The 26615-nt window shown below is 33.1% G+C and overlaps 5 protein-coding genes and 1 pseudogene across 10 annotated transcripts; 4 read left to right on the top strand and 2 right to left on the bottom strand.

The window, feature by feature from the left end:
* On the top strand, window positions 165–3608 carry LOC109353391 (ubiquitin-conjugating enzyme E2 2-like). The gene is made up of 6 exons (XM_019595643.1): window positions 165–302; window positions 683–823; window positions 963–988; window positions 1568–1657; window positions 1742–1830; window positions 3235–3608. Exons 2-6 carry the CDS (start codon window positions 699–701, stop codon window positions 3361–3363), a joined length of 459 nt encoding a protein of 152 aa, XP_019451188.1. The 5' UTR covers window positions 165–302; window positions 683–698; the 3' UTR covers window positions 3364–3608.
* On the bottom strand, window positions 4394–7208 carry LOC109353398. 2 transcript variants are annotated; one of them, XM_019595664.1, is made up of 6 exons: window positions 7073–7208; window positions 6717–6816; window positions 5806–6160; window positions 4764–5247; window positions 4615–4670; window positions 4394–4527 (listed from the first exon to the last, which is right to left on the bottom strand). In XM_019595664.1, exons 1-6 carry the CDS (start codon window positions 7191–7193, stop codon window positions 4489–4491), a joined length of 1155 nt encoding a protein of 384 aa, XP_019451209.1. In that variant the 5' UTR covers window positions 7194–7208; the 3' UTR covers window positions 4394–4488. The 2 variants fall into 2 exon arrangements, with proteins under 2 accessions (XP_019451209.1, XP_019451201.1); XM_019595656.1 differs by having other exon boundaries at window positions 4615–4679.
* Window positions 12005–16973, top strand: LOC109353411 (protein IQ-DOMAIN 31-like). 5 transcript variants are annotated; one of them, XM_019595702.1, is made up of 9 exons: window positions 12007–12079; window positions 12173–12213; window positions 13490–13587; window positions 14039–14296; window positions 14385–14558; window positions 14832–14906; window positions 15408–16515; window positions 16693–16726; window positions 16775–16973. In XM_019595702.1, the coding sequence occupies exons 3-8, from the start codon at window positions 13504–13506 to the stop codon at window positions 16722–16724; spliced, it is 1731 nt and encodes a 576-aa protein (XP_019451247.1). In that variant the 5' UTR covers window positions 12007–12079; window positions 12173–12213; window positions 13490–13503; the 3' UTR covers window positions 16725–16726; window positions 16775–16973. The 5 variants fall into 5 exon arrangements, with proteins under 5 accessions (XP_019451230.1, XP_019451222.1, XP_019451247.1 ...); XM_019595685.1 differs by having other exon boundaries at window positions 12005–12079; window positions 14042–14296; window positions 16681–16973; XM_019595677.1 differs by having other exon boundaries at window positions 12006–12079; window positions 16681–16973.
* Window positions 19069–21589, top strand: LOC109353439 (aldose 1-epimerase-like). Its single transcript, XM_019595721.1, has 5 exons — window positions 19069–19272; window positions 19355–19404; window positions 20291–20414; window positions 20568–20666; window positions 20782–21589. The coding sequence occupies exons 1-5, from the start codon at window positions 19092–19094 to the stop codon at window positions 21399–21401; spliced, it is 1074 nt and encodes a 357-aa protein (XP_019451266.1). The 5' UTR covers window positions 19069–19091; the 3' UTR covers window positions 21402–21589.
* LOC109353447 lies at window positions 21810–22845 on the top strand (annotated as a pseudogene).
* LOC109353456 (40S ribosomal protein S9-2-like) lies at window positions 24356–25824 on the bottom strand. The gene is made up of 3 exons (XM_019595743.1): window positions 25702–25824; window positions 25227–25608; window positions 24356–24706 (listed from the first exon to the last, which is right to left on the bottom strand). Exons 1-3 carry the CDS (start codon window positions 25727–25729, stop codon window positions 24523–24525), a joined length of 594 nt encoding a protein of 197 aa, XP_019451288.1. The 5' UTR covers window positions 25730–25824; the 3' UTR covers window positions 24356–24522.

Consider the following 26615-nt stretch of genomic DNA (forward strand, 5'->3'; position numbering starts at 1 on the left):
TATTCACTTAGCCCTACATAACTATAGATGTTATCGGCTCGGCAGAATTACCTTTGAGAATATGATGGTAAATAAAAAAATTGCAAAAGAAGATACATTGTATAGCACTATTTTTTCTTGTAAGAAAAGTTTTAGATAAAGATATCCCAAAATCGCAAAAGGAAGAAATAATAGAGAACCACCCGTTTCTATTGGAATTCGATGTCTCAACGCAAATCCCATTGAATCAATCATCTTCCTTTTTCTCCTTTCTTCTTTCAATCGGACCCTTCTCCCATTTTCAATCCATCTACTTCATTCTGGTTCATCACTCTTTTTCATTTCAATCTTTTTCATTTTGTTCTCTTTTTTTCATTTTTTATTTCATGGACAATGATTATGCTTGATCTTGAGGGTGGATCTATATGTTTTTATTCTTTTTTTATTTTGAAGAAAAATTTTATTTTTAGGGTTTTTTATGTTCTTCTGCGTATGTAGCTCTACTTTGTGATTAGTGGGCAATTATGTTTCTATCGTTTTTCTCCACATGATATGTTAGGTATATGTTGATAAGAAACATGAATTATGATTATCTTCAAGTGGAATTTGAGTCTTTCTCTTTCATTTTGATTGGATCTGTCTTTATTATGCATTAAAGTTGAGTTCTTTACTTTTTCCTTTATATGAATGTTGGATTTTCTAGGTTTTAGAAGCTAGTGATGTCAACTCCTGCTAGGAAGAGGCTCATGAGGGATTTCAAGAGGTTGCAACAAGACCCACCTGCGGGGATCAGTGGCGCCCCGCAGGATAACAACATAATGCTGTGGAATGCTGTCATATTCGGGTGAGTTGAATCCGAATTCGATTAAGATCCACCTTGTGTTTACTTGTGTAATATAGTCACTTTCTTTTATTTTCCAATTTGTTTATGTATTATTGGATGGATAAGTGATTTCTGCTTTGTTGTCTGCTTTTGATTGCAGTCCGGATGATACTCCGTGGGATGGAGGTGAGTTGGTCCTTTAATCATAGCTCCTATCTGAAAACATTTTTTTTACATTATCAACTAGTTTATTTTGCCATTTTGTGCTTTGTATACAATATTACAATTTCAATGATTTGGTTATTTTAGATGAACTTGCTTTATGGACTATGTTGGAATAATTTGTGAAGAATCTCATATCACCCTTTCCATCCACTAAAAGATTTTGTGAAGCTCATAGCCCTGGCATGTAGATATTGCCATGTGCGTTGTTGGCATTTGATGGTTTTCTTTCTATCTTTCGTTTCCGGTTTCCCATTCTTCTTAGTTCTAACTCTTGCCTATTTATATTGTCTTATTGACACTTCCATGATGTGCCTGTTATAGATTGAACTTACAACCTCTGGGCTCAACTTTTAGGTTAAATTATTTTTCCTCATGTAGCCATGTTGTGCTCTAGTTTCCAAATTTAAACAAAAATTGGGTACTCATGGTCAAGCTAGTCTTTAAAGTCTATAGTTGGATGTCATGTTTTCTGTCTCTGCATATAATTGCATGATATTGCGTATATTTAAACTACATGTCTACATATTTTGAGTTATTCAGGAACGTTTAAGTTAACCCTCCAATTTTCTGAGGATTATCCAAACAAGCCACCGACTGTCCGATTTGTATCTCGGATGTTTCACCCAAACAGTAAGTTTTCGGTGGAAATTATCAAACCTTCCTATCCATAACTTTAATTATGTAGCTACTAATTTTATTTTCTTACTCTGGCAGTTTATGCTGATGGAAGTATTTGTTTGGATATATTACAAAATCAGTGGAGTCCTATATATGATGTAGCGGCTATACTCACATCTATCCAGGTATCATATACTAAAGTATAGTCTATAATATTTTGATTTCGTAGTCTTTTAATGTGTTGTATATTTGCAAAAAGAAGAAAGCTAGCACATACGCTGTACATCATTAACCCAATGTCTTGAAGCTTTGTTTAACAAAAAACTTGCACTCCTTTCTGTATCATTATATTTACTTGTGGATCTGTGAAAACTGCTTCGCACAAATTCATCAGTGGCTTTGCACATTTCTTGTGCCCTTTTGTCTATTCAACAATTAGATGACTATCTAGTTAAGGCTTTACCCATCATTGCAACATGTCAACAATTAGATGAGTATCTAGTTAAGGCTTTACCCTTCATTGCAACATGTCCCTTTCTGTTTGATGACTCACTTATTGACCTTTCAGGTTGCTTTCTCTGATTCGTCTTTGTTTTTTGATTATGTTTGGGGACACTATTCTGAACTTCAATTCTTAAGAAATTGTTATGTTCTTGTTCTCTTTGCAAAACTCAAGGGCACTTGTTTGCTTTACTAACACTCAGTCTTTAGTGATCCTAATCTTGTCTCAGTCCTGTCATATCCTAGGGAAAGTCTGATCTTATTGACTAGCAGATGACTGCACTGTAATTCTTGAATTTTAAGCCTTTAAATTTCTTAACTTCTTCTGTGTAACGGACTTGTTTTCTTAGCTTCCTTATGGGACTTTCTTGGGTGTTTGTAGGTCTGATGTGCAATGAGATTGCATGTATGTTTTGATATGATTTATATTCACTCTTCTTTCTTGCATATATATAGTGTCCTTTGTCGCTTTAAGAGGATACTGGATCCACCTTTTCTGTAGACTTCTCTTTCTTAATGGAATAGAGAAGTTTGTTGAATTCGCCCCCACCTCACACACACAAGGGAGGTCCTAAGACTTGATGAGGAAATGGGAATCCGGAATTGAACATGTCATGAATTGCTTCCAAGAGAATTGTCTGCCACTACGCCACAAGGCCATCATTGGCACTATACCAATTGTTTGCTTGTCTACTGATGTTATTTTGAATCTAGCATATTTACTATCTTTAATTTCATATGCACCATGCATTTGTAAATAAAATGCATCGTGCTTCAGTGTTGCTGAGTGAGAGTATGCCTTGTGGCATCTGTGCCAGTCAACATTTACTATGGTTGTGAAAATGTTTGGTGTTGATTTTGCCGCTCTGATATGACCTGTAATTTCTCAGCTGCTAGGGTGGCTGATAAATAATGCATTTTTTGTGCATGACCATAGGGCCATCTTCCCAATTATATTCTTTGGCATCCCCGGTTTGTTTTCAGAAGTTTTCCGCATATTGAAATAGAGCACTCTTAATGCAAATCTTTTAATTGATTTATCCCTGCTTATAATTATTTTCTGAAACGTTATTGTTCATTGTTGGCAGTCTTTGCTTTGTGATCCCAACCCAAATTCTCCTGCAAACTCAGAAGCAGCTCGAATGTTTAGTGAGAACAAGCGTGATTACAATCGAAGGGTGAGGGAAATCGTGGAGCAGAGTTGGACAGCTGACTAAGGCATGGATAGGCTGCATTGATGCCTTAAGGATCATTGTGCAAACTGCAAAAATTATCAAATTTTATGTCGTATTTCTTGCTGTTTTGAATGTTGGTATTGATTTCATTGTAGTTTTGCATGGTGCCTGTCAATTCATGTAATATAAAATTCTGTGTCAATTCTGTTGTCAAAACACAAAAAGGCAGTTCTAGTTTTCTGAATTGGTTATGATAACAAGAACTTATCGGAAGTAGCTTTCGATTTCTGAATCAATTCATGTATGTTTTGTTTGGTTTTGTGCCCGTATGATGCTTGTTTCAACCTTCAATTATGATGTAGTGACCTTGAAGTTTCTGCACGTGACACATATCATGAGTATGAATCCTCACATCTCTTTTTTTTTTCTTTCAAAATGATATGTAGATTTTTATATTATTAAATTCGATTATAACTTGCTGATTTTATAATCTTATTTACAATTACTTAAACATTTAAGTTGTCACAAGGTTAAAGTTGAATATATATTAATGGGCCATATTCTAGTTATTTATTCCATTTGATAATGATTTTTTCAACTGATGTTTTTCATAATTGTGTCCATATATTTTTCTCAAAATTTCACTTTTATTAGATATTTTACATGATTTAATACTCCAATTTGAATTTTAAAGTTGTAAAAATGTTACTTTATCATTGCATTATACTTTTAAATATTTTATTGATTGATGCTTCTTGACTGTAAACTTTATTGATACACTGTAAATTTTAAATATTTTATTGATACTGTAAATTTTAAAATCTTTTTTGAAATCATTTAGGAATTGTTATCATCTTATCATTTAGGGAATTCAATTTTTGCTAGCTTCGTGTAGCTGTAAATTCGAATTTTTTTAACATTCAAGTTCTATGTACCATCCAAGTTCACATAAAAACATCAGAAATGAGATTGAGATTCGAATGAATGAAATCTATTGCCTTCATAAATAATAATTCAATATTATAAAATCATTATATGAGAAGACAAGCAAAATGAGAATACAAGTAAAATGTTAACAACCTGGGTTGATTGACAACTGTATATTAGAACACAAGCAAAATGATAAGAATTCATAAAAACAGAAAATGCAAGCTCAAAAAGCTTTGTTTACACAACTTCTGTCATGGCATCAGTGGTCACAACGTCCTACAAGAAAAGAGCAATATCTCAGGCCTTTTTTTTGTTAAATCTTCTACCAACTTTGTATAAACTGTCATATAATATAACACTTACCATATTTTCTTTGTTCCCTGGTGCATTGTCTTCAGCGGATGAAGGGCTAAGTGGAACTGTGAGAGCCAAAAACAATCATAAAAGGGTTAGAATAACTAGACTGAAATAATATCATTAGTACCATATAAGAGATATTGTTGCACTCTTACATTCTACAGATTTGTTTCCCTGCTTCTTCACTTCACTCTTCTTATTACTTTCGAGCTTAGTTGCCTTCTCTGGTTTTTTAATTGTCCTGCGATTCCCGCTATCAAAAGCAGGTCTTGAATTTGCAGACTTCATTCTGAGTTTTTCTCTCAAACTGGATTGACTCTGTTTCTTCTTTTGATAAGCCTCCTTCTTGGTTGACTCTGTTGTAACAGGAGTTTGTTTAGTGCAATCAGCAGTGTTTAACGACTTGGGTTTCAGATTTCGGGTACCCTTGGTAGAAGGAGAGGAGCAGTGTACTTCATCATCAGAGGATCGATTACTATCTTCTGGCACTTGTGAAATAGTTTCGGAGACCTGTGGCTGCTCTGGATTTTCCACAATATTATAGCGTTCAAACAATTCTCTCACTTGTTCTCCAAGTTCAGCAGCAAGCTGATTTCTATGCACATATGATTTCAGTTCGTCTTTCATTTTCTGGAAAGGCTAAGGTTCATATGCAACAAAGAAAATCATGAAAAAACATAAGTTTGGTCAATGGGCAAAACAAATAAGAACAAGATAGAGCTAATTGCTCCAATCCAAAAAACGTTGGCTAGTGACTAAGTAGAACCATTTAAACTAGAAAAATTAAATGCTACAGAATTGAAACATGCAAACAAAAAAAAAAGATTTGATGGGTGTATATAGCAATAGGAAAATGATATATTCTCCTATTAAATCATCATACTCATCCTCATATCCACGAGAAAGTGACATATGTCACAAACTGATACTTTAGTTATTAATATTGGTTTACAAGTGACATATATCACTTTCTTGTGTAGAAAGACTAGTAGGAGGACTCATAGTGATAACATCATCAACTTTACCACCCTTGGTTCATTTCTCATTCTTACTAGTCAAGAAAATTAAATTTGATTTCTGCATGCATTTAGAATCCCCATGCCCAAAAATGTGCAGTTAATATTCAAACCCTTTTATTAATAGATTAATAATTTCTTAATCAAGCTGGGTGGTTCTGGTATTGATATATAGTGGTACCTCACATCCTGCTTCCAAAGCTAGTTTGAAGAATCCAAGAGAAATTGAGTGCTTGGCAGCAGATTCAGAAAGCTTGATCTGGTTTAACCAATATGAAGCCGAAGACAGGAGATTGAACCTCACTCTAGTTGAGGTTCTAGAGATGTCAGAAATGGGTGTTTGGTTCCTGCTTTGAGGTCCTTTGCCATTAGCAGATCTCTTTGCTCTTGTCTCTGAATTTGGGGTATTGTTTCCAACCAGCTTTGGGCTTGGAATGGAGTATCTTCGTGGCGGTTTCGCACTACGGGACTTGTCCTTGCCAGAGAAATCAAGAACACCTACACTTTTACTTACAGAACTTGGAGGAGTTCTCCCTCTGAAAATGAAGATCAGATTTTTAAAATTTGTGATCTGATAACTTCAAATTGATACTATAATTACAAAAGGTCAAAAATTTCATGTTGACTAAGGATGAGACAGTGCAAACAGCAAAGCAAGTAAGGAGAGTGGTTAATGTTGAAGTGCTAGTTTATAGACAATAGTCACACAAATATTTAAGGTCCGTTTACGAGTTGAATTTTGGAGGGAGAATAAAAAAAAAACGATTTCAGAGTTATCCCTCTGTCTTTCATTTCCCTTCTTTGTCATCCAATACTCAACTTGCAAACAGATCATTGAGTTTGAAAGATGACAAATTGTTAATATTCCTAATTTGTGCTATGAATCCCATCCATGAAAAAGTAAAACTAACAAGGCCAAAATTCCAAAATTACCTTACATATCGGGTTAGTCCATTTTCTCTTACATTAATTACCTATTTATATCCGGATGATGAAATAAAACCAAGCATAATCAAATTAACTAATACTAATACATAAATGAATGTAATAACAGTTCCAAAACCCGAAGAAAATGTAAGGAAGGACTTTAACCTGTTAGATTGAGAAGAATTCGGTGCATCTAAGTTTTGCACCTTTGATTTTGTTGAGGAACGCAACGCATATCTCAGAAGCTTGGGTTTAGCAGAATTTCCTGAGCAACGTAAATTATCAATTGTTATAAACTAAACTAACACTATGCAACAATGCATATAATATAATAACAGAATAAAGTATATGCTTAGGCCATGAGATAACTTATCTCCTCCGACCAATAAAAAATACGACATGTCTACTATTCTGTTTAGTTTTAGAAATGTTTTTATAAAAAATTGTTAAATATAACACATATCATGATTTTACTGACATTTTGTATTCTCGATAAACAAAGAGAGAGAAATAGTGTGTACCAGAAGAAGAGTGTTCCTTAACGACTTCGTCCATTTTCTTCTGTTTCTGAGTAGAACAGAATCTATTGATGTGAGGGAGGTTGTGTTTCTTGTAACTGCTCTCTGAGTTTGAATGAAACATAAAATGAGGAAGAAGCGCGTTTATAAGGTTGTCTGGTTTTGACAAGTGTCCTTCAACGACAGTGTGGGGTTGCTGACGTGGAGGAGTGGGACCCGTGGGCCATACATATTGTTCAGCCGGCTCTATTCGAATTTCAAATTTCAAATTTAGCCCATTACATACATCGCTCTCTTCTGTTGGTCCAATAGTCGGAAATAACGGATATACAAACCTAAAAAGAAAAGGTGTTAACAGGTACCCAAACCAATCATCGGATAATTCATTCATACGTGTGTTGGCTGAAAAAATTACAGTTTTAGTGCACCTTTTGGAAAAATTATAAAACTAGTGTAATTTTTCAGAAATCTCCACCCATTGACGATTTAAGGGGAGATGATAAAAAAATTAGACTTTAATAAAACTTCCCCCAATGCCAATTTTGGGGGAGTCAGAGAAAAAAATACAGAATTCGGTAATTTCATTGCCGATTTCTGGAAAAATACACTAGTTTTGTAATTTCCTAAAACGTACACCAAAACCGTAATTTTTTGGTCAAGGTGCATCATATGGGTGAATTCCCCTAATCATCTCATTGAAAAAATGTTGTTTAGTGTTTGAGTAAATACTTATTTCAGTCCATTATTTGTTGTTCTTTAAGAAATGAAAAACTTAAAATGATGCCCAAAAATTTTAAATGTAAATCAGTATAGTTTTTTTAACATGTTTCATATCATCTGATAGGAAGTAATTTGAGTAAAAAATAACTAATTTGACTATCATTTAAATTTTTTTTGTATCGTTTTAAGTTTTTAGTTTTTGATAGACCAAACTAGTAAGATAGAAACATGAGAGACTGAGATAGATATTTACTCTTGATATTTCTATTCTTTTATTTTATTTATAAACACTAGCGTATTGACATGCACTGTCGTGCTGCTAGTTTATAGACAATAGTCACACAAATATTTAAGGTCCGTTTACGAGTTGAATTTTGGAGGGAGAATAAAAAAAAAACGATTTCAGAGTTATCCCTCTGTCTTTCATTTCCCTTCTTTGTCATCCAATACTCAACTTGCAAACAGATCATTGAGTTTGAAAGATGACAAATTGTTAATATTCCTAATTTGTGCTATGAATCCCATCCATGAAAAAGTAAAACTAACAAGGCCAAAATTCCAAAATTACCTTACATATCGGGTTAGTCCATTTTCTCTTACATTAATTACCTATTTATATCCGGATGATGAAATAAAACCAAGCATAATCAAATTAACTAATACTAATACATAAATGAATGTAATAACAGTTCCAAAACCCGAAGAAAATGTAAGGAAGGACTTTAACCTGTTAGATTGAGAAGAATTCGGTGCATCTAAGTTTTGCACCTTTGATTTTGTTGAGGAACGCAACGCATATCTCAGAAGCTTGGGTTTAGCAGAATTTCCTGAGCAACGTAAATTATCAATTGTTATAAACTAAACTAACACTATGCAACAATGCATATAATATAATAACAGAATAAAGTATATGCTTAGGCCATGAGATAACTTATCTCCTCCGACCAATAAAAAATACGACATGTCTACTATTCTGTTTAGTTTTAGAAATGTTTTTATAAAAAATTGTTAAATATAACACATATCATGATTTTACTGACATTTTGTATTCTCGATAAACAAAGAGAGAGAAATAGTGTGTACCAGAAGAAGAGTGTTCCTTAACGACTTCGTCCATTTTCTTCTGTTTCTGAGTAGAACAGAATCTATTGATGTGAGGGAGGTTGTGTTTCTTGTAACTGCTCTCTGAGTTTGAATGAAACATAAAATGAGGAAGAAGCGCGTTTATAAGGTTGTCTGGTTTTGACAAGTGTCCTTCAACGACAGTGTGGGGTTGCTGACGTGGAGGAGTGGGACCCGTGGGCCATACATATTGTTCAGCCGGCTCTATTCGAATTTCAAATTTCAAATTTAGCCCATTACATACATCGCTCTCTTCTGTTGGTCCAATAGTCGGAAATAACGGATATACAAACCTAAAAAGAAAAGGTGTTAACAGGTACCCAAACCAATCATCGGATAATTCATTCATACGTGTGTTGGCTGAAAAAATTACAGTTTTAGTGCACCTTTTGGAAAAATTATAAAACTAGTGTAATTTTTCAGAAATCTCCACCCATTGACGATTTAAGGGGAGATGATAAAAAAATTAGACTTTAATAAAACTTCCCCCAATGCCAATTTTGGGGGAGTCAGAGAAAAAAATACAGAATTCGGTAATTTCATTGCCGATTTCTGGAAAAATACACTAGTTTTGTAATTTCCTAAAACGTACACCAAAACCGTAATTTTTTGGTCAAGGTGCATCATATGGGTGAATTCCCCTAATCATCTCATTGAAAAAATGTTGTTTAGTGTTTGAGTAAATACTTATTTCAGTCCATTATTTGTTGTTCTTTAAGAAATGAAAAACTTAAAATGATGCCCAAAAATTTTAAATGTAAATCAGTATAGTTTTTTTAACATGTTTCATATCATCTGATAGGAAGTAATTTGAGTAAAAAATAACTAATTTGACTATCATTTAAATTTTTTTTGTATCGTTTTAAGTTTTTAGTTTTTGATAGACCAAACTAGTAAGATAGAAACATGAGAGACTGAGATAGATATTTACTCTTGATATTTCTATTCTTTTATTTTATTTATAAACACTAGCGTATTGACATGCACTGTCGTGCTTGTCAACCCGCTTTCCTATTGTTTGTAATGTATAGTTTGTATTTTATAATTTCAAATATAATTTTTTGCGCTAAATTTACGGTTGAATTTATTCAATTAGTCTAATATTCAATTTTTTAAATACACTTTTAAAATAAAAAGATAATAAGGATAAAATAAGAAAATAATATTATATGGTTCTTTGGTAGAAATAAAAAGATATTGAGGGCAAAATAGGAAAACACAAATTAAACCATAATAAGTAATTATTTTGTGTTTTCCATTTATTAATAGTATAGAAGTATAGATTATATCTTATCATCTCCGTTTAACTATAATATTTATATATTTTCAATGCAAATATTTGTATACATCTAGTACATCATTTATCATTAGTGTTTATATTAGTTACATAACTATTCAATAGTCACTAATAGAGTTAGACTCATCTCCATTAATGGATAGGCAAGTTAGAAGAAAATACACTAAAAACTCAATAGGCAATGACTTTTATGACCTTTACTTTTCCTTGAAATTGCAATTTTGGCCTTAAAAATACACTATAAAGTCTAATTTGCCTCTCCATTAATAGAGATGAGACTTACTCTCAGTAATAATAAATGGACAATATAATATCACTTTAAAAAACTCTTCCACTAGTGCTTATTTTTTAACTAATATCCACATAGATTTTAGTATCCGCATAGATTTTATTACGTGCATGTGGTCAACTAGACAATTTAATTGATTTTTTCATTTTGGGCCATCATTTATTTCATCATAATTAATCCCAATGTTATATGAGTCCATAAAAATATTTAAAGCAACTCTTTGACTATTCACCCGGTACCTCTATATTAATAAATTTATTTTTCAATAAGTATTATATATGTTATAATTTTTTTTAATTACATTGATATAATAGTGCTATGGATCTCACATAGATCTATTTCAATTGATTATCATGCATTTTTTCATGAGTCAAAATGACTCATGTCACATTCATCCAAAACTTACATGCTATTGTGCCTAACATACATGGCAAGAAGTAGTAATAGCAAAACGGGTCATCCAACCATTTAGTTCACTCATGCAAAAGATTATTGTGTTGTTTATGTTTGTTCAATTTTTTTTATGTAATACATGTTTTCAAATAGGCTAACTAGTCAATTGTGAATATTCATAAATAATAAAATAAAAAAATCATAAAAGTAAGTAAAAAAATTAAACAAAAAAGTTGAAGAAGGCAAACAAAAAACTATTATTTTTATATGAAATTGAATAAATTACATTATATCATAAATTATTTAAAACTTTAAAACATATTATATCACAATTTTATTTGAAATATTTTACTTTTTAAAATATTAAACATTTTCCAATATAAATGCTAGGAGGGATGGGATGGCAAGCAAAACATGTTAAGAGAAGTAATTTGTACGTCTTGGTTGCAAACAAGTAACACATTATACTGGTGAGCATGCTAGCATTCCTGTTTTGCTATCACTGTTAAGAAAAGTTATACATTTGTTGTCTGTCCCACACTTTGTGTCACTTCATATATCATAGATGGATGTGTGATTGGTTAAAAAAATATATTTGAGTTAAAATTTAATTAGTAAGTATTTTTTTGACCAATCACAAGCTTATGGCACATGAAGTGACACAAACTATTGTACAACCTCTGATTAAGAAAGTAAAGGCATAAGTGTCACAATAGAGTATGCTAGACGCTTGGTTTTAAATAACTACAATTAACTCCCATACAAATCCAATTCTTTTTTTTTAAGTGTCATCTTATAAAACATATACCTACAATAATAAAATATCACGATACCATTTATTGTACAAAAACAAATACACCACTATCCACAGTGATATCCAGAAAAGAAAACGGACAAGGCCCCATTTTCATTCCTTTACCCATTTTTTCATCAAAACATTTACTACATCAACGGTTCAAAAACCATAAAGTCTTTTCAAAGAACGGTGAAAACCATGACTGCCACGTGAGCTGAACTACACGACGTTCTTTCTTCCACAAATTATCCAACCATTTCAGATATTTTTATTCTTATTTATAAAATATTCACTGTTCTATCAAACTTTACACTTTACAGAGAGAGAGAGAACAACACAAAACTAACGCAGTTTGAGATCATTCACTCTTTCCTTCTCTCCCTATCTTCCATGGTGCACTCTCTAGTCTTATTCTCTTCACTAAATTTTATACATTCCTCATCTTATTCTACTTTTGTAATCTCATAGTTTTGTTGTTATTTACAGGAATAGTAAGTAGATTTGATTTCAGCTTCTACATTGGTCAGGTAAATCTCAGATCTACACTCATATCACCAATTTCAAACACTGATTCATTTACTTGTTCAGATCTTGTGTTTTAGTTAGCCTTATACAGTTTTTTTTGTTGCGAGTGCTTCATTTTGAACTAACTCTAGTTGATTTCATGTTACGTGATTTCGTAGTCAGGTTTTAATTGCTCTTCTTTATTAATTAATGTTTAACTGTGATTATTATTTAGATTTGTGGAAAGAAAATAAAAAGCAGGTTTCTCAAGAGATCCAGAGATCTAACGTAATTTCCTTATGTGTGTGTCTTTTCCTTCTGTAATTTAAGTTCCGTACGATGTTATTGTTGGTGATAGCTCACTTTTTGTGTGGAGGTTAGAATTAAGTCAAATGAGTGATGGCTCAACCAACATGATGTATTATTTTGATGCCGTATTTATGTTTAAGACTAATGATGATATTGATTGTTTATGATGTCTATTTATTGTTGTTAGTTTATTGGTCATTATTTCTATATCCTCGTTTTAAATTCAAGCCCTTAAGTATTAGTACTCGAAGTTCTTAATTCATAGTATGGAGATTATTGTTTTCCTTTTTTAGTTGCATATTCATTGAGCTTTGAACAGCAAAATTGAACTCATTGAGGAAAACTAGTTATTCTCTGACTGTAATATGGAAAGAAAGCTGATGTTCCATTTCAACAAGAAAACTTTACCTAAAGTTGAAAAAAGTACTAATTTGAATTTATTTTCTTAGCATTATTAAACTAAATGAGATTGTATCATCAAGTACACTTTGTTATGTGGGGACGACTAAAAATTATATCATCCTATTGGATAATTTATTTGTTTTATATCTATGTTACCTTTCAAAAACATATTGCTTACATCTTATAAATTTAATGAGACGTCCTCTCCAGAAATCCTAAAATCATGTCTTCTTATCTTAAAACCATAGCAAATTGGTTTTATAAACATTTGTTCTAATCTAGCATGGAAGACATGCTAGTTTCAAGAATTTATCTTGGTAGAAAGTTTCTATGTTTTCTTCCACCAGTTCCTTCACATTGTATTCCTGAAGATTTGGGAATGAATACACTGCTTACTTTCAGCTGCAGCGACTAAAGTAACTGATTTTGGTGATCTTGTTAACCAGACATCTTGTATGATTTTGTTTCCAGATTAAGTGTATTCTTTTTGTTTGGTATTGTTTAATAACTTGCCTTTCCTATTTACAAATATGAAACCATAAGCATGAGGTTCGATTTATAGATTAGCTCCTTTTCTCTCTGTTTCAGGTCCCGGTCTCACAATGGGGAAGTCGCCAGGAAAATGGATCAAAACTTTACTGTTCAGAAAAAGGTCATCCAAATCAAATATTTCACAAGGAAGAGAGGTAAACTATTAAAACAATGTTACAAATCTATTCAATGCCAAACTATATTCATATTACACGAGCACATTCACAAATATTCTTTCAAATTACATCATCATTAATAATCATTAATTATTAACTCCAAATTAACCCTTCTAAATTTTAACCAAAATAGTTTCAGCTGAACTGTCAATCAAATTCAATCACGGATAGAGAGAATGAAGCCAGGAACAAGAGAACACAGATTCTGTTCTCTTACGAAGGACACATTCTGCTGTAAACATATGTTTGTTACTTCATTTTTTTGTGTGTACTTGTTGAGTACTGTTTGCAAACCAACCACCAGAGTTTATGCATAGGAATTGTTGATAGAAAATATCTTTGTTAAACTTATTTTTCTTATGAAAAATGAAAGTATGACCTTCCCTTTTGTAGTGAAACATGTGACTTATTTTACTACAATTTCATGTAGAAGCTTGTTAGTCAAAAGGAAGGAGCGGTTCCTTTGAAGTTGTCAGAAACTGACTTGGCTGCAGATCCAACCTTGAATTCTAATGGTAGAAATGAGGAAGACATATATCTGGAGGATAAAGAAGCAGAAAATGTTTCACCTGGAGATCTAGAAGTAAACATGGTACAGTCTGTTCAACAAGATGCTCCATTTGATCAAGAGAATATAATACTGGTGGAAGCAGCAACAAAAACACAGGCTGCTTTCAGGGGTTACTTGGTAAGTAACTTGCAGTTTTGCCTGTATGAGTTCTTATAAATTGTAATATTTGATATTGCCTGAACTAATGGAAGCATTTTTTGTGAAGGCTCGGAGGGCATTCAGGGCCCTAAAAGGCATAATAAGGTTGCAAGCACTTATTCGTGGGCACTTGGTTAGGAGACAAACTGTTGTTACATTATGCTCTATGTATGCGATTGTCAAGTTACAAGCTCTTGTTCGTGGAAGAAGAGTTAGACAGTGTAATCTATTGAAACCTCTGGTAATGTTTGTCAAGAACTGAATTCTTATTAGTTTATATCATTAATTTTTCAAATTATTTATATTATTCATGGTGCTTTTATCATGGTGAAGTTAGATCCATGTGGTTCTGTTAATCTAAGAATTGTGACTAAGCTAGTAGAAGCAGCACGTTCAAAATGAGGACTTGCTTGGAAAATAATTGGCTTATTTTGAACTATTTACTACGACATCTTCATTATTTTTTTCTATTGCTATTTATGGTTATTTTCCTTCTCAATTTTCCGTGGCTTAGGATGGCAAACAAGTCAAGCCAAATGATGTGCATACCAGAATTATGAAGCTCTCTGCAAATGCTTTCATCCGTAAGGTATTTTACATTAAACCTTTGTATGTGATAAGCTTATTATTTGTGTGACTTGGGAGAATTTTCATCAGATATTTAATTAATACTTAAGCAGCTGTAACACAATGATTACATAATACCTGAGTAGAGAACTTCGTTCAAATGCTGACCTCTTCTATCTAACGAATATGATTAGTTTCTTCAGAAAACATATTTATTTAATAGTTAACCAGCTGTAACACAGAATGATTCCATAATACCTATACTTCTTTCGTAATCCCCGAGTAGAGAGCTTCATTCAAATACTGACCTATTCTCTCAAACAATTCTCATTTGCGTATTTAGTTTTTAATGTGGCATCTCAGTGCTTGCAATTTTTCTCTCAATTACTGTAGTATTATCTATAAACAAATGTTTTTGTCACTTGGATTGCGTGTCAGTTACCTATAGCACATACTTTCATTATCACATCTTTTGACTGACCATTACATAGTTTCATGTAAGATCGTTGCTTTATTGTTTCAGCTTCTTGCATCATCTATTGTAATATTGCCCCTGCGTTTGCAATATGTTGCTGGCGATCCAAATTCAGTCCTGAGTTGGTTGGAGCGCTGGTCAGCATCTTACTTTTGGAAACCAGTTACACAACCCAAGAAAGTTCTAGACATTAAGTCTCAGAGAAAGCAAGGTAATAATTCAATTGGAGAAGCTCAAATGAGTAAGTCAAAACGTACCAACCGGAAGCTTCCTACTTCTAATTTTGACTCGGTTCCGGTGCAAGCAAATCCTGAACTTGAGAAACCAAAACGAAACGCAAGGAGAATTTCAAGCCAGCCCTCAGATCCTGTGCAGGAAAGTCCACAAGTTGAGTTGGAAAAGATTAAGCGAAACTTGAGAAAGGTTCACAACCCAGTTGTTGAGAATAATGCCCCATCAGAAGTTGAATCTGAGACCCCAAAGCAGCATTCCGAAAGGGCAGCAACAGTCAAATCAGGCCATGCTGGTGTTTTAGAACAAGGGGTCAATGGTTCTAATGAGAAGATTAAGAAAGAAGGGACATTAATCATTTCCAGTGTGCCTCATAGAGAAATTCCTCCTGCACCTTTTGTTAGTAAGGACGTGTCTGACATTCCAAGTATTAATCAAGAGGTTGTTGAATCAAATCCCCTGACCGATATTACAAGTAAAGATGAAAACATTTCTGATAATGATGTAAAGAATGAGCCCAAAGATTTACTAGAGACTGTTTGTAAAGATGAAAATTCTCATTTAACTAATGGAGATCTTAGTCACAAGGAAGATCCAACTGGCAGTGAAAACTTGAAACCAACCCGAAAATCCCCAATTGTAACAAAGCAGGATCGTGCAGAGAATGGTTCACTGAATAGTCCAACATTACCTAGTTATATGGCAGCAACTGAATCTGCTAAGGCAAAGTTGAGGGCACAAGGATCCCCAAGACTTGCACAAGAGGTGAGTGAAAGAAACAACCCTGCACGGCGACATTCTCTGCCGTCTTCAATTAACAGCAAAATTAGTTCACATTCACCTAGGACACAGAGACCAGCTCAAGCAGGTAGCAAAGGGGACCATAAAAGTGACAAAACTGTATCATCTTCTAGAGAAGGCAATGGTATGAAATAATTCTTCCTATTTTAGTTCTTCTAAAACAGCATAGGTTCTTTTATTTACAGTAAAATAACTTGGTAGAAGCAAACTTATAAAACTGAATCAGTTATATTCTGGTTTTTTTTATAAATATAAAAATCATTATTAATTGTCGTTAACATATAATCTGTTCATCTTGCAGGAAAGGTAGTTCAAGCAGAATGGAAGAGGTAATTCGAGGAAGACTAATTTTCAGGAGATGAAAATGATGATGTTGAAACTTGTGAGGCTTTTATATGTATCTCGAAAGAAATTTGCTGGATTGATAGGACTATAATAGGTGTGTTTAATCATGTATTTTATTTATTTGCTTAATTTTGGGCGTTTGAGGGTGATTTGTACATCATAGGTTTAGTTTTGCATGATTCAGCAACTACCTAACTTTAAGTTATGTTATTGACATGATAATTTCTGGCGTGTTCATATTGTGTGTTTTTGACTTTTTTCTTTCTGTTTTCTAGTGTGTACCAGTAATGATTATTTATGTTGACTTCTAACTAGCCTGGGTTGAGAATAATTGTTATTTTCTCACTGAGTGTGATGTAACAACATGTGATAACGTTAAAGCTATACGGTTTGATGTTAAGTACTAAATAATTGAAGTTCGTTTACCGGGACATGGACATATATGTTGTCCCACTAAAAAAATATATTTAAATTAAAATTTTAATAATTAAATATTTTTTTGACCTATCATAAGTAGTGATACATGAATTGCCACACTGTTATAGGACAATAAATGTCCACTTTGTTTACATGGAATTATGGATGAGCCAAGTTGCCCTGCATCAAAAAATAGCTTATGAAATGTTAAAGCGTGCAAAATAGGACCATGCAATTATTCTCACCACCTTCCCAACCATTCATTTCTTTCTTTCCTTTTCTCTTTTCAATGTTATTTTTTATGAGAGAAAAATGATTATATTTACCCATCACTTATAGGTTAAACATCAGTTACATTATAAATAAAAATTATATATGAACATTGCAATAAAAGTGTAAAAATGTATATTGTGAGCTCATATTTATTCAACTCTTGTACTTTATATTTTTAATTATACTTTAATATTTTATATTAACACAATGGGATTTCATAACAATTAGATATTACTCCATTTTATTGCATTTCCAATTATGAAAGTTGACTTGTGAAATATTAACATCCTTCTTCAATTTTTTCTATTAATATATACTATCCTTATCTCTATTATATAACTTATGGTGTGACTTTAGCACATGTAATTGTTAATTAATTGATAAATAAGATGTTGATTTAGTGCTATAACATTTTACTAAATTTTCAGAAAGATTAAAAGGTCAATGATTCCAATAATATTTGTTGAAAGATACAACTACACAACCTAAAAGCGATTTGCTCCGTACTCATAGCATCATACTATCATGGAATACTTTTAGTAGTAGAACAATGGGGGCAGAAGAATAAAATTATACAGCAATATTGTGAGTTATATATCATTGAGTTACAATATATAAAACTTATATACTGTTATTGTATATATTATTTTTCTCATAATATTGTGAGTGTACTAACAAAGTATTAGTCAAGAGGTGTAAGGCCTCACTAGATCCCTAAGGTCGATTGTTCGATTCTTGAGAACGACGTTATTGAGAGGGGCAGTCAAAACCCGAGAGATTAATTCCTTACCCAAAAAATGTGAAAGATACCTTTGATAGTACCAAAAAATATTATTATAAATGTAATATGTACATACTTTTAGTGTAAAGAGTCAATATATCATTTATTTGTATTATTTAATTAAAAAGAGTTAATAATAACTAATTATAAATGTTGAATGATTTAATAACACCATACAAATATCATACATCATCATTATATTCATTTTTTACTCTACCAACCCTAACCAATAATAACGTAATATGTAGAGGATAATATAGTTAAAAAATAGATATTTTATTTAATGACAATGAGTAATATATTGTAATGTGATCTCACTAAATAATAAGTATCATACATCAAAAAGTTAAATATTTAATTGTTATGAACTATTCGCTAAAAATGATAATAACTAAACTAAATTGTCATTTTTTATCTACAATACCATTCACTAAAATAATAATACTTATAACGTCAATTATTAGTATTTGAGAAACCTCGACATGGGAAGATTAAAAAAATGGAAAACTGATAATGAAGCAAAACAGTTTAGTCATAATAGTCGCATACTTGTTGATAAACACGCTGAACCTTGCACCTCATAAATGAGCTGTAATATTTAACATATAGTGAAACATGTAATAATACTCTTAAAAAACCTTTACGCACGTTAAGATTTTTACATTAATTACTCTATCCAAATTGATATTTTATTCCTTCTAAATCATCATTTTTCTACAAGCCAAATCAGCCAATCTTATCCTCACAAAATTGTAAAATGCATTTTAGACATAATTTATTATTATTATTTCAAAAAATGTTGAAGCTATCAAGTACCCAAAAAAAAAAATCACTGTATATATTTGAACGGTTTGTGTAATAGTGAGACATAACTAGTGTGAAGTATGTTTAAGGTATCACCATCGTTGTTGTTGTGTTTTATGTTGGGGCTTTTGCTCCATTGTGAGGCTCATGAAAATAAACACAACAAGATTGAATTTTATGAACTCAAGAGAGGAAATATGCATCTCAATTTTACAAACTATGGTGCTACCATTCTCTCTTTAAGGATCCCTGATAAATATGGTTTGTTTCTTTTATCTTCTTCATTCTCTATTACTGTCACAATGAAATATAACTTTTTTGTTTGTTGTAACTATCTTTACAGGGAAAATAGCTGATGTTGTTCTTGGCTACGATTCCATCAACGCTTATAAGGTATGATCTATTAATTGAAAATGAATTGCAGTGCTTTAAATTGCAGTCGCGGTTCATTGTGACCGTTGCGGTGTGTTTGTCAGTAAAAACATATTTTTGATATCAATGTGATTGTGTTGTGGTCTGTTGCGGTCGCATCATTGTAAATCAGTATCACTTGATGTGATCCGCAATCAATTTGATACACTGAGTGACAGTGACATATTAAAGTTAGTTTTTTTCATATGATTGTGTCGCTTCAGTCCCAAACTCTCATTGGTTCTATCTTTTGGATCTCTATTTTTTATTTAGTTATTTGATCTACGTAAGCATTGACTAGATCCAAACTTCATAAGGTTTTTGTGTGCAAGTGCTATCATCTCACATAATGGATAAAGAACTGATCCATCATTTTGGGCTGTCTCACTGTCCCTCTCACCAACAAGTGTCGCGTACAAGAATCGAATATTTGACATTTAGTCCAATGTCGATATTGGGTCCAGTGGGACCCTTGGTATTGAACCACTAAACCAACACTAGACCAACTTTATGGAAATCGCTCTTTGGGGCCTTACACTACTAGACAAACCGTTTATAGTATTGAACCTTGGATTTGTACATATGTTACATTGGATCTAGTGGGTTACACTACTGAACCAATTCTTCAACTCTTCCTTGCTTGTATTTCATTTTTATTACCAAAAAATGTGCAAGGTTTATAGGTTTATGTTCTCAGTCAATTACTCGATTTTCTCATAATATGCATATGCATTTTTCTCTGGAAATTACACTCAGATATCTAAAATCGTGGTTGTGTACTAGCAACATCAACAACAGACAGTGTTTATTACAGTGAGTATAATACACCGATCATTTCTCATACTCAATGCTTTCAAATTCTCTGTAGAATGATACATCTTACTTTGGTGCTCTTATTGGACGTGTGGCAAATAGAATTGGAGGAGCTAAATTCATTTTGGGTGGCAAAACTTACAAATTGTCTGCAAATGATCATGGGAACACACTCCACGGTATATTTTTACATCGAAGTTTCTGATAATCGATACGTATAATATGTATACACACACAACATGCAAGGATGCAGAGCATGCTATTCATTTTTTCTTAAATAGATGATGGAATTGCTTATGATTTTTTAACAATTTGCGCAACTGAAATATCAGGCGGTACCCAAGGGTTCAGTGATGTTCTATGGAAAGTAAAATCCCACAAGAAACACAGTCATGTAACATTTACATACCACAGTTTTGATGGTGAACAAGGTGCATACTTCGATTTCTGGTTTATAGTTACATTGTCAATCATATCTGATATTATCTTGTGCTGCTCTAACTTTTGTTTGATGTTGTATATGTCTTTCCTTCTAAATTGTTTTAGGCTTTCCTGGAAAACTTGTTGTCTCTGTGACTTACATGTTTATCGGAAAAAACAAATTGGGAGTGAAAATGATCGCGAAACCGGTAGACAAAGCGACACCGGTGAATTTAGCACAGCATACTTACTGGAATCTGAGGGGCCATAACAGTGGAGACATTCTTTCTCACACAGTTCAGATTTTTGCATCACAGATCACACCAGTTGACAATAATCTTATCCCCACTGGCAAACTCCAATCTGTTAAGGGCACACCATATGATTTCCTTGAACCAAAAGAAGTCGGAAGCCGAATTCACAAGCTTCCTGGTCTATATGACATAAACTATGTGCTGGACAAAACTCCCAAATTGCACTTCAACAAGGTGGCTATTGTGAAAGATCCTGTCTCTGGAAGGAAAATGGAGCTCTGGTCAAATCAACTAGGTGTGCAGTACTATACTAGTGGCATGTTGAATGATACCAAGGGCAAGGATGGAGCCGTGTACCACAAGTATGCCGGCATTGCCTTGGAGACGCAGGGTTTCCCAGATTCCGTAAACCACCTGAATTTCCCGTCGCAGATTGTGAATCCTGGGGAGGTATACAAGCACTACATGATTTACAGATTCACAGCCAGCTAAATGGATTTTTGAATTATAAAAGCTGCTATGTATCTTCACAATCTGCTTCAGTTGATTTGAAATATTATTTCTTGTTTAGCTTAGCTTAGCTTAGCTTAGCTTTTTCCTTTGGAGCTTACTTGAAATAATACATTGCTGTTGCTATGAATAAGTTTTGAGGAAAGCTACTCTATGGTCAGATTAACTCATTTAGAACAATGATGTCTTCTTAGCTTTTATATATATTCACACACATTCATAAAAAAATTTCAATGAGAACAAGCACAGTTGAAATTGAACCTCTACTTCGAGGTTGTTAAAGTGTAGAGTCAACTTTAAAACATGAAGGGGTAAGATGATAGACGCGTAGACATAACACAAAGCATAACTTCGTCTAAAATACAAAATTACATTAAAAAAAATTTGCGCAACTGAAATATCAGGCGGTACCCAAGGGTTCAGTGATGTTCTATGGAAAGTAAAATCCCACAAGAAACACAGTCATGTAACATTTACATACCACAGTTTTGATGGTGAACAAGGTGCATACTTCGATTTCTGGTTTATAGTTACATTGTCAATCATATCTGATATTATCTTGTGCTGCTCTAACTTTTGTTTGATGTTGTATATGTCTTTCCTTCTAAATTGTTTTAGGCTTTCCTGGAAAACTTGTTGTCTCTGTGACTTACATGTTTATCGGAAAAAACAAATTGGGAGTGAAAATGATCGCGAAACCGGTAGACAAAGCGACACCGGTGAATTTAGCACAGCATACTTACTGGAATCTGAGGGGCCATAACAGTGGAGACATTCTTTCTCACACAGTTCAGATTTTTGCATCACAGATCACACCAGTTGACAATAATCTTATCCCCACTGGCAAACTCCAATCTGTTAAGGGCACACCATATGATTTCCTTGAACCAAAAGAAGTCGGAAGCCGAATTCACAAGCTTCCTGGTCTATATGACATAAACTATGTGCTGGACAAAACTCCCAAATTGCACTTCAACAAGGTGGCTATTGTGAAAGATCCTGTCTCTGGAAGGAAAATGGAGCTCTGGTCAAATCAACTAGGTGTGCAGTACTATACTAGTGGCATGTTGAATGATACCAAGGGCAAGGATGGAGCCGTGTACCACAAGTATGCCGGCATTGCCTTGGAGACGCAGGGTTTCCCAGATTCCGTAAACCACCTGAATTTCCCGTCGCAGATTGTGAATCCTGGGGAGGTATACAAGCACTACATGATTTACAGATTCACAGCCAGCTAAATGGATTTTTGAATTATAAAAGCTGCTATGTATCTTCACAATCTGCTTCAGTTGATTTGAAATATTATTTCTTGTTTAGCTTAGCTTAGCTTAGCTTAGCTTTTTCCTTTGGAGCTTACTTGAAATAATACATTGCTGTTGCTATGAATAAGTTTTGAGGAAAGCTACTCTATGGTCAGATTAACTCATTTAGAACAATGATGTCTTCTTAGCTTTTATATATATTCACACACATTCATAAAAAAATTTCAATGAGAACAAGCACAGTTGAAATTGAACCTCTACTTCGAGGTTGTTAAAGTGTAGAGTCAACTTTAAAACATGAAGGGGTAAGATGATAGACGCGTAGACATAACACAAAGCATAACTTCGTCTAAAATACAAAATTACATTAAAAAATGCGCGTGCACACACACACACACAGATATATATATATATATATATATCTAGAAAAATAACAGACAAGAAATTAACATCTCATACACAATGAAGGCCTTAGATTCAGAAACAAGATGAAGGTTAAGGAGATTTCTGCATTGGGTAGGATTTTTGCTTATATGTGAGGCTAAGGAGATGAAAGAGCAGTGACAGTTAAAAACTTCAAATTAGGAAGGAAAGGCTGAAGGAGCAATCATCTATTAACTTTTTCAACTAATAAAAAACAATTGTACATCGATGGTACGAAAAGTGGGACATCAGATGTACTCTCAAAATGTTGGGTTAACGATTTGTAAGGGCTAAATATTAGGGTTAAAAGTTAAGTTAAAAAGCTGCAGGTTGGCCACAAATTAGATTGAAAACTCCAAATCACAAGTTGTCTTCCCCAACTTGAAAATATGTTGCCAACTTGCCATTATGCATCACGCTTTCAATTACCTTGCTCCACTCTCACTTTTTATTATCCTTAAATATTGTCCTCAATCATTTAAGCAAGGGTTCAGAAAGTGTCCAATTAGAAATCTGCATAACCGGGCAAAAAAACATAATCACAATAAACATCCCAACGTGTTTTGAACTCACCAATCCTAAAACCAATTATTCTATTCAAATCTATTTGGAAGGGCAAGAGGGATATCCATGAGCAATTTGATTATAACAGAATCATTTGCATGCAAATTAAAATGAAATTGTGGCCATTGAACATTTGTTACAAGAATCCCAGGAGAATCCCAGGGAAACCAAAAAACTGAAATTCTTGTCTTTTACCATTTTACTTTATTACAAGCATCCTGTTATGAAGGCAGAAACTAAACAACTGCTGGTAGAGACGAAGGATATGTGACAAGGCATATTGATGTTGAAATAACTGAAGTACAGTATCAAGGAGGCTTATACAGTATAGATTGAATGAACGAAAGAATAATGGATATGACAACGGATCAGCATCAATATGTGCATTGTGTATAACTATGGACGCACAAATTTCTCATACGAGGTTTGAATGAATGAATGAATGAGAGGAAAATACGCGTGTAAGGCTAGTATGGAAATTTTCGGTATATTCAGTGATAAATTTGAGACCCAATATGGGTTTATACAATGTGCACGATATCGAGCTCTAACGTTTTATTCAATCATCATTACATGATGTAAAATAAAGTGGCTAATTAGAAATGCTGCACAATAAAATTATAATTATAGCATGTTATCCAAAGATGATATAGTAATAGACTAATAGATGACACCATGAGACATAACAGAGAAGCAAAACAAAAATACTTGAGAAAAGAAATAGTTCAATATCTCAGACAAAGATTTATCTCAAACCGAAACAGGGATGGAAAAACTGTAACAGTCAAGCAAGACAGAAATGTAGAAAGTATTACAAATGCAAATAAAAGTACTAGGAAAAGGCATATTATAGATCAATCTTCATCTTCTTCGTCTCCATCACCACCAGCAGCCTTTTTAGCAGCAGACTTTTGGTTCCTTCTCTTAACTCTTCCCGGACGACCACCACCAAGTGGGCTCGTAAGTGAAAAGTCGATATGCTTCTGTGAATCAACCCGAACCATGAATGACGGGATGTTCACAACTTGCCTACCAACCCTGCCACAAACCCAAAAAATGTCATATTAAAACTCTATTTCCAAACAACACATCATTTCAAACACAATACAAATCACGAACAAAGTGTTAGTCGAGTGTATAAGATCACACCACATCCTCAGGATGACCCAAAGCACAAAGCACACATCCCGATAGGATCACTTGTTGGGAGGAGCAGCACAAAGCACAAATCCTAAAAGAGATTAATTCTTTAACCACAAGGTAACAGATACCACTGGTAATACAAAAAACACAACGCAAATCAATTATAACACGCTTAATGGATCGTATTTACATCAATCCAAACGGTTTAATTTTTAAATTAAAATATCATCACATTCAAAAAAGTCAGAAACAAAGGTTACAATATATCACTCTATTTGCTACTTAATAAAAATGCAACTGCTATGATAACAGAAATAAACATAACCAGACACATCAATTGCAATTCAAACTGCAAAAATCAACGAAATTAAAGTAAAAAATGAAGAAAAAAACAGAGAATTTAAAAAAGCCGAACCTGATGTGCCTCTGCCTGATAAGAACCCTAGCATGATGAATGGACTTGGCCATTCCAGATTTGAAAACTAGGGTTTGAAGGCGGCGCTCAAGAAAATTCTCAACGGTGAGAGCCAACACATAATCAAGCTTATTCTGAGTATCATCAAGAAGTCCATAACGAAACATTCTCCTGAGTAAAGCTTCACCCTCAAAGATACGACGAGGATTCTTCTCATCAAGTGTAAGCAAATTCCTTGCATTGTTACGGATTCTGCTAAGAGCATATTGAACTCTCCACAGTTCCCTCTTACAACGAAGACCGTACTCACCAACAAGCTTCAACTCTGCATCCAAACGTTCCTTCTCGTATGGACGACGTGGCTTCTTGAAGGTTTTCCCATCTGTTATTGTTATTGCAATGTTTTCGATTCAGATCAGATATACAAAAATGAATTGAAATCAAAATTGAAAGTATTGAAATTATAGAAACTCACATTTGCGGAAATATGAGACATGCACCATTGTTCTTGCTCCTTGTGCCTCCTTTTGCAGATGAAACTGATTCAATTGCGTTTTGCTTCTTTCATTTTATATATCTTGTGTTTCATTCGTTAACCCTAATCTCTTTCAAGCCCACTTATGGCCCAATTAAGCCCAATTACGCAAAGGACTTAAATGTAAAAAACCATATAATTTTAAAATAATAATAACAAGTTATTTTTATTATAAGATTCAATAGTATAAGGTGAATGACTAATGATATCTCGCTATTAAAATACCATTGGATATTTAGCACATTTTCTATGAAAAGAGTATGTCATCTTACTTATTGGTTAGGAAAATAATATTATTAAATTTTAAATTTTAATATATGTTTTTCATCAAATTAGAGGAAATCTCACGTAGAGTAACACACTCTTATGATTTTCTTATTCGTATGGTAAGGGTGTATCAATAGGGATGACAATAAGGCAAAGCATGCGCAAATAATATTCTTTGTTCTCATGCCCATACTATTTGCAAATAACAGTTATGTGCGAGTTCAGAACAAGTTTTTTAGTTTATATATAAACATATTTACATATTTTGTAATAATCAATATGTGTAATAACATGTGAACAATAAAAAATTACAATTTAATTTATTATAAAATAATAATAATAAATATATATAATTATAAAATAATATACTTATACATTTTAATTAAAATTAATTTATAAATATACATATATCGATAAGATAAATATTATGACAGGATGAGATGACTATCATGATACTATGGGATAAGTATCATGATACTATTGTGGTATTTTACAACTACTCAAGGAGTTATGGGATGAAACATTTCCATATATCATTCCTTATAAAAATATATTATAAAGGCTAATGACAAATTTCGAAATGAAAT

The sequence above is a fragment of the Lupinus angustifolius genome, chromosome LG01 (assembly GCF_001865875.1).
Source record: "Lupinus angustifolius cultivar Tanjil chromosome LG01, LupAngTanjil_v1.0, whole genome shotgun sequence".
Taxonomy (NCBI): Eukaryota; Viridiplantae; Streptophyta; class Magnoliopsida; order Fabales; family Fabaceae; genus Lupinus; species Lupinus angustifolius.

Excerpts from the sequence above, each read along its gene's own strand:
- LOC109353439 (XM_019595721.1), top strand. The coding sequence starts at position 19,092 with ATGTTTAAGGTATCACCATCGTTGTTGTTGTGTTTTATGTTGGGGCTT. Across the intron at positions 19,405-20,290 it reads ATTCCATCAACGCTTATAAG|AATGATACATCTTACTTTGG; the intron begins GTATGATCTATT and ends AATTCTCTGTAG. Across the intron at positions 20,667-20,781 it reads CAGTTTTGATGGTGAACAAG|GCTTTCCTGGAAAACTTGTT; the intron begins GTGCATACTTCG and ends AAATTGTTTTAG.
- LOC109353456 (XM_019595743.1), bottom strand. The coding sequence starts at position 25,729 with ATGGTGCATGTCTCATATTTCCGCAAAT. Across the intron at positions 25,609-25,701 it reads TGTCTCATATTTCCGCAAAT|ATGGGAAAACCTTCAAGAAG; the intron begins GTGAGTTTCTAT and ends TAACAATAACAG. Across the intron at positions 24,707-25,226 it reads ATCAGGCAGAGGCACATCAG|GGTTGGTAGGCAAGTTGTGA; the intron begins GTTCGGCTTTTT and ends GGTTTGTGGCAG.
- LOC109353391 (XM_019595643.1), top strand. The coding sequence starts at position 699 with ATGTCAACTCCTGCTAGGAAGAGGCTCATGAGGGATTTCAAGAGGTTG. Across the intron at positions 989-1,567 it reads TGATACTCCGTGGGATGGAG|GAACGTTTAAGTTAACCCTC; the intron begins GTGAGTTGGTCC and ends TGAGTTATTCAG. Across the intron at positions 1,658-1,741 it reads TCGGATGTTTCACCCAAACA|TTTATGCTGATGGAAGTATT; the intron begins GTAAGTTTTCGG and ends TTACTCTGGCAG.
- LOC109353398 (XM_019595656.1), bottom strand. The coding sequence starts at position 7,193 with ATGTTTCATTCAAACTCAGAGAGCAGTTACAAGAAACACAACCTCCCT. Across the intron at positions 5,248-5,805 it reads CTTTGGAAGCAGGATGTGAG|CCTTTCCAGAAAATGAAAGA; the intron begins GTACCACTATAT and ends TATGAACCTTAG. Across the intron at positions 4,528-4,614 it reads CAGGGAACAAAGAAAATATG|GACGTTGTGACCACTGATGC; the intron begins GTAAGTGTTATA and ends CTTTTCTTGTAG.
- LOC109353411 (XM_019595677.1), top strand. The coding sequence starts at position 13,504 with ATGGGGAAGTCGCCAGGAAAATGGATCAAAACTTTACTGTTCAGAAAA. Across the intron at positions 13,588-14,038 it reads ATATTTCACAAGGAAGAGAG|AAGCTTGTTAGTCAAAAGGA; the intron begins GTAAACTATTAA and ends AATTTCATGTAG. Across the intron at positions 16,516-16,680 it reads ATCTTCTAGAGAAGGCAATG|TTCATCTTGCAGGAAAGGTA; the intron begins GTATGAAATAAT and ends ACATATAATCTG.